Source organism: Notolepis coatsorum, assembly GCF_963971535.1.
Source record: "Notolepis coatsorum genome assembly, chromosome: 7".
NCBI lineage: Eukaryota > Metazoa > Chordata > Actinopteri > Aulopiformes > Paralepididae > Notolepis > Notolepis coatsorum.
The window spans coordinates 32,353,213-32,364,365 of record NC_140171.1 but is presented as its reverse complement, the minus strand read 5'-3'; the positions used below and the strand labels follow the sequence as shown (position 1 = coordinate 32,364,365).

The 11,153-nt window shown below is 46.2% G+C and overlaps 1 protein-coding gene across 1 annotated transcript in view; it reads left to right on the top strand.

Annotated features, from left to right (window-relative positions):
* Positions 1-11,153, top strand: part of tmc8 (transmembrane channel-like 8) — a gene marked incomplete at both ends in the record, with an annotated part of 29,349 nt that overhangs the window by 12,088 nt on the left and 6,108 nt on the right. Inside the window, 3 exons of the mRNA XM_084318236.1 lie at positions 5,886-5,983; positions 7,175-7,361; positions 7,578-7,708. Coding sequence (XP_084174362.1) covers positions 5,886-5,983; positions 7,175-7,361; positions 7,578-7,708 — 416 coding nt within the window. The remainder of the gene's footprint in view (positions 1-5,885; positions 5,984-7,174; positions 7,362-7,577; positions 7,709-11,153) is intronic.

The window sequence follows — 11,153 nt, the reverse complement described above, 5'->3', positions numbered from 1 at the left end:
GTATACCGGCGCAGAGCTTTGTATACAGGTGCAGAGCTTTGTATACAGGTGCAGAGCTTTGTATACAGGTGCAGCGCTTTGTATACCGGCGCAGAGCTTTGTATACCGGCGCAGAGCTTTGTATACCGGTGCAGAGCTTTGTATACCGGTGCAGCGCTTTGTATACCGGCGCAGAGCTTTGTATACCGGCGCAGAGCTTTGTATACAGGTGCAGAGCTTTGTATACCGGCGCAGAGCTTTGTATACAGGTGCAGAGCTTTGTATACCGGCGCAGAGCTTTGTATACAGGTGCAGAGCTTTGTATACAGGTGCAGAGCTTTGTATACAGGTGCAGCGCTTTGTATACAGGTGCAGAGCTTTGTATACCGGTGCAGAGCTTTGTATACAGGTGCAGAGCTTTGTATACCGGCGCAGAGCTTTGTATACAGGTGCAGAGCTTTGTATACCGGCGCAGAGCTTTGTATACAGGCGCAGAGCTTTGTATACCGGCGCAGAGCTTTGTATACAGGTGCAGAGCTTTGTATACCGGCGCAGAGCTTTGTATACAGGTGCAGAGCTTTGTATACCGGCGCAGAGCTTTGTATACAGGTGCAGAGCTTTGTATACAGGTGCAGAGCTTTGTATACAGGTGCAGCGCTTTGTATACCGGCGCAGAGCTTTGTATACCGGCGCAGAGCTTTGTATACCGGTGCAGAGCTTTGTATACCGGTGCAGCGCTTTGTATACCGGCGCAGAGCTTTGTATACCGGCGCAGAGCTTTGTATACCGGCGCAGAGCTTTGTATACAGGTGCAGAGCTTTGTATACAGGTGCAGAGCTTTGTATACAGGTGCAGAGCTTTGTATACAGGTGCAGAGCTTTGTATACAAGTGCAGAGCTTTGTATACAGGTGCAGAGCTTTGTATACAGGTGCAGAGCGTGTTTGATACTGAAGCAGAGCTTTAGATGGAAACAGTTTTTCAGAACTACACTTGGGCCTGTGTGTGTGTGTGTGTGTGTGTGTGTGTGTGTGTGTGTGTGTGTGTGTGTGTGTCTGTGTGTACCATTCCTGCCTGTTCATTGCTTTTTCTTTTTTACCACCTCATAGTCCCTCACACATTCATGGAGCCACACGACAGCATCCTGCACATATCACACTTACGAGTTTACTCATATTTGCTCACTCACATGCACTCACACACCAATATTTAATATTATAATAGTATATACTGTATAGTCTGGTGAGAAAGACATCTGTAAACTACAATTTAAAGTTCACTTCCACTATCATCTTCTTCCACTGGGATCTTCACCAGATGCACTCCCATGGCAACGGACACCTACTTCTCCACAGCAGCTTCATCAAATAGAATCAGAATCAGAATCAGAATCAGAAAGGTATTTATTGCCAAGTAGTTTTCACATACAAGGAATTTGCTTTGGATGTTATCGGTGCGACATTAGCGGACAGACATTAACAGACAGATAATACAATAAAGAGGTGGAGTAAAATTAAATGAAATATGAGCTAAGTTAAGCACAATAGAATACTATAATTATGAAATAAATTATAGGCCAGGGCTGTACAAAAACGCAGGTGCAGATGGAATGACTGCATACATTTTTAGTACGGGTGGCAACAATGGGGATCAAACCCCTAACCCTGGCAGTGTTAGTGCCATCTCTATCTCTCTAGTCTCTATACACATTTACAAAACTCACTGCAGAGGGGAAGGAACTGTTCTTGTGGCGTGAGGTTTTGGCCCTGATGGACCGCAGCCTCCTGCCAGAGGGGAGTGTCTCAAACAGGTTGTGACCGGGGTGGTACGGGTCGGCCACAATCTTTACCTGCACGCTTCAGGGTTCTGGAGGCGTACAGGTCCTGGAGAGATGGCAGATTGCAGCCGATCACCTTCTCAGCAGAGTGGATGACACGCTGCAGCCTGCCTTTGTCCTTGGCCGTGGCTGCAGCGTACCATACTGTCCAATCCAATCCAACTTTATTTGTTTTTGCATGTTTAAAAACAACATGGTTGACCAAAGTGCTTCACAGTAAAAACCATAATATAGTAAAAAACAGAAAACACAATACAACGTACACAGAAGTACAAACAAAATTACGGCAACAATGAATGAATGAATGAATGAAAACTTTATTAACAGATTGCAGAATGGGTACAGTGCAGTACAGCTCAATACATACAATTGTTAAGGGGATGCAGACCAGAGAAAGACTTTCGTCTTGTTTACACCAGGGTCCCCCATTTCCAATTCATCGTAACATATATGACATACATGACATACAGATAGACAGTACTGCTACATCTATACATTTATGACATACCAGATTTGCAAATACAGTACTGTATTTGTGATACAAAAAGAGTCCAGAAAGAAAAGAGTATATACATTAGGCGTAGAAACTGTACATTGGATTGGGTATGGGACTGTACATTGGAGGTGGTTGGGGGGGGGGGGTAGGAGTGTGGGGGGGGGGGGGGGGGGGGGGGGGTAGGAGTGGGGGGGGGGGGTTGGGTAGGAGGGGTGGGTGGGGGACACTGTATAACTGTACAAACAACACTGTACATTGGATTATGGGACTGTACAACAGACTGTAAAATCTTTTTAAATGCTAGGGAGAACAAATGTCTCTTGTGATGGAGGAGGTGAGGATGGACTCGATGATGGCTGTGTAAGAGTGCTTGCACCGTCATCGTCTTTGGCAGGTTGAATTTGAAGTAGAACACGAGATGAAGAACACAGAAGTAAAGGTTTTTTTTTACTACAGATGGAGATATAGAAGTGGATTTTTACAAAGCTGTTGTGAGTTTTCTAGTTGGTCTTTCTTACCGGACTATATATAATATTACAACGATCAAGACAGGTGTGCCTGGTGTGTGATAGCATGTTGCGAGTTTGAGCAAACTCCTCAGTGTGATATGTGCAGGATGCTGGAAAACTGGGAAATTGTACGACATTTTCTGCGGCCCAGATGTATGCACTAGAGTAGACACTGTTGTGGCTATCATTCATTCATTAGTTCATTCATTCATTCATTCATTCATTCATTCATTCATTCATTCATTCATTCATTCATTCATTCATTCAGTCACATTCAGTCAGTCAGTCAGTCAGTCAGTCAGTCACTGATTTACTTACTTTCCTGACTCGTGCCATGGTTAGTAACTCTGCCCCTAGTGGTGGTTCACAGGTATTGCAAATACAGACAGACAGACAGACACACGCATGCACACACACTGTACACACACAACAATTTAATCTGAATATAAACTATGTGTACTGTTGACCTTTATTCATAGTTTATATTCAGATTGCATTACATTTGTTGCCTATATTTATTGTTCCTCCTATTGCCCTGCCCATACCTGTACCTTCCCTCCCCCCTCCCCTGTGATGCTATGACGCCTGAATTTCCCCAAGAGGATCAATAAAGGAATATCTTCTTCTTTTTTTTTTTTTTTTTTTTTTAATTTTTTTTTATTATTGCAAAACAAAACTTATTAAAAGTCAGTACTCAACACACAATGTATAATGAAACTTTCAGTAAAGGTGGTTAAAATATATGCAAGTACAGAAACAGGATAAAACAAAAATAGTCAATAATAACATTTTAACCGTATACCGTGTATATCCAGCAAGTTACAATTATATAAATGTTAGTATATAATATACCCCGAATACCTATTTTCTAAAACCCTACACACATATGCTCCAGCTCAAATCCCCCCCTCCCGGACCCCCTCTTGGATAGTACCTCCATTATCCCTCACTCCTAACCAGACATCACCATTATAGGCTAGCTTTTATTCTCTCCACCACTTCTAACCACATTAACATTTTGGATTCATTGAGCCCTAGAATTCTTGCTGTTGATATTTCTTGATATATCACATCAAGATATGTAAGAAACCACACTTTCCGGCACATTTTTTCCGGTTGAAACCAACGTGATGCAATCAGTTTTTTAGCTACTGTGATACCCGATAAAACCAATCTTTTTAGTTGTGGGTTCACTGCAAACTCAAAAACATCATTCAATAGCAATACCGCGGGGTGTACAGGTATATTCCAAAATACGAGTATTGATAATTGTTGGGACACATCTTCCCAGAATGCCTTAACTGGTGGGCAGTCCCAATACATGTGCATAAATGTTCCTTCATCCCCATTTGTACATTGGGAGCATTTGGAGTCTTGTATAAGCCCCATTTTGCACAGCCTTATAGGAGTCAAGTATGTCCTGTGAATATAGTTCAGATTGATTTGTTGATGATCCGGGTTCCTTGATGTAAGTCGGACATTTGCCCAGGCTCCTTGCCAATCAAAGTCATTTTCCAGGTCTGGTATATCCCTCCTCCAGACATTGTCTAGTTGAAGGGTTTCGTACGAGGACGTTAGTAATTGATAATAAAAACCTGATACAAAACCTCCCAATGTATCTCTGTCATAGAAAAATTTGTGGTATCTGTGGTGTTCAATTGGTATGTGTAATGGAACACCGTGAGATCTCATACAAAGTCGTAACTGTATGTAAAAAAGCCATGTGGACTCGGTGAGGTTAAACTTTATGCATATTTCGACATAACTACAGAGGCCCTTGTTATTAAAAATATCCCCTAATGAGTGTATGCCTCTTTCTTCCCATACAGGGAATCTTATAGGTCTTCTTTTTTTTTTAAATCTTTTTCTCCCTTCTTTTTCCTTTTTTCTCCCATCCCAATGTTAGTCGTTATGCCAATTCCCAATCTCCTTCCTGGTCGTTGCGCACTCTACCCCCTACCGTCGGTCTGGGAGGGCGGAGACTATCACATGCTTCCTCCGACACATGTGTACCCAGCCCACCGCTTCATTTCACCTGGCAGCGTGGACTCTCACTGGGAGAGTGTAATGTGTGGAAGGATCACACTACCTCTCCCAGATCCTTCCCTTGCTGTGAAGGCGCCCCGACCGAACTGTAGGAGTCGCTGTTTACAACGACCAGGACCCACCCACGCCGGCTTCCCACCCGCTAACACTGCCAATTGTGTCAGTATGGATGGTCGGCCAAGCCGGAGGTACCACAGCTGGATTGGATCCCACTGTCTCTGTGGTGGTAGACAGATGCTCAATAAAGGAATATCTTATCTTATCCTTTACACACACACGCACGCACGCACGCACGCACGCACGCACGCACGCAGGCAGGCAGGCAGGCAGGCAGGCAGGCACGCACGCACGCACGCACGCACGCACGCACACACACACACACACACACACACACACACACACACACACACACACACACACACACACACACACACACACACACACACACACACACACACACACACACACACACACACACACACACACACACACACACACACACACACACACACACACACACACACACACACACACACACACACACACACACACACACACACACACACACACACACACACACACACACACACACACACACACACACACACACACACACACACACACACACACACACACACACACACACATAACGTCTCCTCTTGTGCTCCACTATCCCTAACCCTACCTCCTCCTTTATCCAGGGGTATCTTCCTGAAGCTGGCCTCTCTGGGGATGTACCTGTTTTTCCTCCACAAGACCATGAACTTGCAGAGAGGAGAAGGAAGAGTAAGATCCACAACTTTCAAACCTACTGTTTATCTTCCCTCCCAGTTCTCAAAACTGCAATGTGATTATTGATAATAACAGGGGTAACCAGGGTTTTTTATTGTGATGTGTGTGTGTGTGTGTGTGTGTGTGTGTGTGTGTGTGTGTGTGTGTGTGTGTGTGTGTGTTGGTGTGCGTGTGTGTGTGTTTGTGTATGTGTGCGTGTCTTATGTGTGCATGTGTGTTTTCTTGCAGTGTTTGGAGAACCAGTTTGGTAAGGAGATGTACAAGCTCTGCATGTTCGATTTCCTGGCCACATTCTGCAACACCTTCCTATACGCCTATCCCAGGATGTGGGTTTGCTTCAAATCAATCATCTGTTTTAAGTGTGACAAAGGCAGCAAATCAAATGTAGAATGGTGGTTTTCAATGTTCCTTCAGTAATAGTCTTTATTTCTTTGACTTTAGTTTGAGGTAGGAAAGGACCGTCGGTAGTGTGATAGTAAAGGGTTAACCTTCTGTAGTGTGGCAGCGAAAGGGTTAACCTGCTGTTGTGTGGCAGTGAAAGGGTTAACCTTCTGTGTATTGCCACAGTGAAAGGGTTAACCGTTTGGTAGTGCGGCAGTGAAAGGGTTAAAGGTAGAATCTCTCATTGTTTACATTTTTGGTTTGATGATAATAATAATAATAATAATAATAATAATAATAATAATAATAATAATAATAATAATAATAATAATAATAATAATAATAATAATAATAATAAACGTTATTTGTATAGCACCTTTCACACAAGAATTGCAGCTCAAAATGCTTCACAGCAGTAAAAAAAAAAATTATAATAATAATGTGTGGGTTGGAGTTGGGGAGGGGTACAGTAGCTAATGCAGGCTACATCTCATCCTTTTCAGTAAAAGGGATACATTTTTGGAATGGCCTACCAACTGAAATAAAAACACAAACTGGTCTGAAAACATTTTATGAAAAGGTGAAACACTAGCTGAACCAAAACCAAACCTGCGATCATTGATCATGCACTCATACTGTACATCCAATCCAACTTTATTTGTATAGCACATTTAAAAACAACATGGTTGACCAAAGTGCTTCACAGTAAAAACCATAATATAGTAAAAAGAAAGAAAAAAAACACATTAACACAATACACAGTACACAGAACTACAAACAAAATTACAGCAGCAGACTACATGTTCTTAAAAGCTATAGGGAGAACAAATGTTTTAAGATGGGACTTAAACACTGGGAGCGTTGTACACACAGATAGAGGAACAGACACACATGGACATGTACACAAAGCTAGAGGAATAGACACACATAGACAAACATACAGACATACAGTATTACTATATAAGACTAGAGTATACGCATGCATGCACACAGACGCACACACACCTATAAAACATATGCAAATACACATATTATATAGACCTTTTCAAAAATAATTATGTTGCTAGGGAAACAGCTTGTACTTATGTATTTCCTGTTGCTTACCAGCGTATCAAACCCCTGGCCCTGTCTCACAGGTTGTTGGCCAAGACGTTCCCAACATCCTGCCTGGCGCGCTTGTCAGGGCAACAGCTCTTCCTCATCCCCTTCAATGTGCTGGATCTGGTGTATAACCAGACAGTGTCCTGGGTGGGGGTCTATTACTGCCCTCTGCTGCCTCTCATAGGAACTGTCAAACTGGTGGCCATATTCTACATCAAGAAGGTTAGCTGATGGCAGACTGGAGGGACACAAATGTTACATCCAAGCTATTTATTTTCTCTCATTATCCATCTCTAGCACCGTTTCTGTCTCTCACTGTGTCTCACTTCTTCTTCTTTCTCTCCCTCTCTCTTCTCTTTCTCCCATTCCCACTCTTGCTCTCTCTCCCTCTCCCCCTCTCCCTCCCTCTCTTCCACCCCCCCCCCTCTCTCTCTGTAGTTCACAGTTATGCGGTGCTGTGTTCCGGAGCAGAGAATGTTCCGGGCCTCCAGCTCCTCTGTTCTCTTCTACTTTATGCTGTTACTGGGCCTCATCATGGCTGCAGCCACACTGGGGTTCAGCCTTTATGAGTAAGAGCTGGCTCAGTCAGGAAACAGGGAAACTAAAGAATGTTGTATTGCTTGAATGAACAACACAATACAAATTGTGTTGCTTATATTAGTAAATGTCAAAAAACAATTAGTAAAATTTGTAAATATCTACTCTGTAAGATATTCAATGGTTTATGAAATGAGAAATGTGTAAACTATGCCTGGAATAAGCACATCATTTCATGGGTGGGTCTAAACGTATTGACATAATGTCATCACTAATAATGAGAACTGTTTAGACACAATCTACTTACGCTGTGCAATTGAACAAGGTTAATATCTTATGGAGTTAACCTTTAACCGCTGCCGTACACTTTCAGTGCATCTGCAAACGTGACACTGCATAAGGTCACAATTAATGACTTTAAGTGCATATGAAGTGAACATCCAATAAAACTTGATAATTTATATTGGAATAATATCACTTCCCACCCCAATATTATTCCTATTGGTCCTCAGTGATGGCTAACATTGTTGTCGCTCCAAAACCTGGCATTTCCTTACGGTTAAAGGAACATGCCAACATTCGCTTACCGTCTCCTCCAGAGTCAGACAAGAAGATAGTGTTATGGTTTGACACCGACCCCAAACGCAACGACACAAGAGAGTTGGATTCAGAGTTGCCAAATACAAGGGCTTGTTTATTTGGTGACTAGAATAAGTGAAACAGGGAAAGCAGGTCAACAAGAAACAGGTACAATGAACAAGGGGCAAAGTTCTGCTGCTCTGCAGCTTCTCCCGGAAGGGTAGTCTTGGGAAGCAGGAGCAGACCTCTGTACCGCTCTGCAGACTCTCACGGCGGACCTCTCAGATGTTGTGCAAGACCGAGAGAGGGAGAGAGGGAACGGGTCAGTGACAGAGCAGACTTGAAACGAGCTGGAGGACAGGGTGTTATATTCTTCGTGTTAAACAACACAGTGATGTGCAATATTCCAAAAACAGCCCAAGTGAAATATCTTCATGTAATCACACAGTGAGCAAAATCCAAACACCGTCCAAATGTGAAATACTATCTTCGTGTAAACACACAGTGAGCAAAAATCCAAACACAGTCCAAATGTGAAACAATATCTTCGTGTAAATACACAGTGAGCAAAAATCCAAACACAGTCCAAATGTGAAACAATATCTTCGTGTAAATACACAGTGAGCAAAAATCCAAACACTGTCCAAATGTGAAATAATATCTTCGTGTAAATACACAGTGGGAGGTGGAAGATCCCAAAATATTATTCCATAAAGGAAAGGGCAAAAACGATAAAGGCTGGGTGAGTGACTGTCTGACAAAAAGGTGGTAGACTTCAGTGTAAAGGTTACACACGAAAATCGGAAATAGGTCAAGACAGTCAATCTAGAAAAACTCACCCAGACGAGCTGCGTAAAAGGAACAGGAACAAAGTGGAGGCGAGCGCGCGCCACGGAGCAGGTATCCAAGCGAAGGCTTCTAGGAATTTCCTGGAGATTAGCACAGTGAAACAGAAGCAACGGGGAAAAACATCCAGCGACAAATCAAGACGAACCAACAACTTAGGGTGGGGAAAACGGGGTATAAATAATGAGGGATCGATTGATTGAAAGGCAGTGACAGCTGGGGAATGTGATTGAAAAGCGTGGGGAAGTGAGGGAACCAATCAGCGACGTCTCAGATGACGTCAGCGGGGAGAAACGTGTGAACGAGGGAATTGAAATACTTGACAGAAAAAATGAATGAAAACAAAGCGAGGGTGGTTAAAGGAACAGAACGAGTGAGAAGGCAAGGACAGAAACCTCACAGTACCCCCCCCTCAACGGGAGCCGCCCGGCGACCAGGCCGACCCGGCTCGTCAGGATGGGCCCGATGGAAGTCGGTGATCAAGCCGGGATCCACGATGAGCTGCCGGGAGACCCAGCTACGCTCCTCAGGGCCGTAACCCTCCCAGTCCACCAGGTATTGGAATCCCCGGCCCCGCCGACGAACGCCCATCAACCGGCGGACCTGCCACTGGGGGTGACCATCCACTAGCACAGGAGGCGGCGGATCAGGAGCCGGAGGCATAAGGGGACTGAGGGAGACGGGCTTAACCCGGGAGACATGGAACACGGGGTGGATGTGCATGGATGCAGGAAGCTTCAGGCGCAGGGCCGCCGGACTGAGTACCTTTAGGACCTCGAAAGGACCGACGAAGCGAGGGTTGAGCTTCTTGGCCGAGGACCGTAGCGGGAGGTCCTTCGCGGAGAGCCACACCCTCTGCCCAGGGCGGTAAGTCGGCGCGGGAACCCGGCGCCGGTCGGCACCACGACAGGCGCGCTCAGATGTCCGGAGCAGCGCGGTCCTGGTGATCTCCCAAACGCGACGGCAGCGGTCGAGGTGGACCTGCACGGAGGGAACTGCCACTTCCGTCTCCAGTGCGGGAAAAAGAGGGGGCTGGTAGCCCAGGGAGGCCTCAAAAGGGGAGAGGCCGGTGGCGGAACTGACCATTGAGTTGATCGAGTATTCAACCCAGGGAAGGAAACGACTCCAGGATGCCGGCCTCTCGGCTGCCACACACCGAAGAGCAGACTCCACGCTCTGGTTCATCCTCTCCGTCTGCCCGTTTGTCTGGGGATGGTAGCCGGAGGAGAGACTGACCGTTGCCCCCAATCCCTTGCAGAAAGCCCGCCAAACCTGGGAGGTGAACTGGGGCCCCCGGTCAGAGACGATGTCCTGGGGGAAACCGTGAAGGCGGAACACGTGGTGCGTCAGGAGGTCCGCCGTCTCGGCTGCTGAGGGAAGCTTGGAGAGGGCCACGAGGTGGACCCCCTTGCTGAATCGATCCACCACGGTCAGAAGGCAGGTGTTCCCCTGGGAGGAGGGTAGTCCAGTGACGAAGTCGAGCGCCACATGTGACCACGGACGGCTTGGAACGGGAAGTGGCTGCAAGAGCCCGGAGGGTGCCTGGTGAGAGGCCTTGCTGCGGGCACAGACCGCGCAGGCCAATACGAACTCCTTGACGTCGTTTCGCATGGTGGGCCACCAGAAACGACGAGCCAGGAAGGAGAACGTACGATGGACGCCTGGGTGGCAGGCGAACCGGCTGGTATGGCCCCACAGCAGTACCTGGGACCGGACAGAGTCAGGGACGAAGAGACGGCTCCTGGGGACGTTGCTTGGAGCACGTTGGAAGCGTAGAGCACGCCTCACCACACCCTCGATGCCCAAGGTGATGGCTCCAACCACTCGGGCCTCCGGGATGATGGGAGATGGGTCCTCAGAGGGTGGAGCCCCCTTGGAGTGCATCCGGGACAGAGAGTCGGCCTTCGTGTTGCGGGAACCGGGGCGGAAGGTCAGCGAGAAGTCGAACCGACTGAGGAAACTGGCCCATCTCGCCTGCCGACCGTTGAGGCGCCTGGAAGCGCGGATGAACGTTAGGTTCTTGTGGTCCGTCCAGATGGTAAAAGGCTCCTC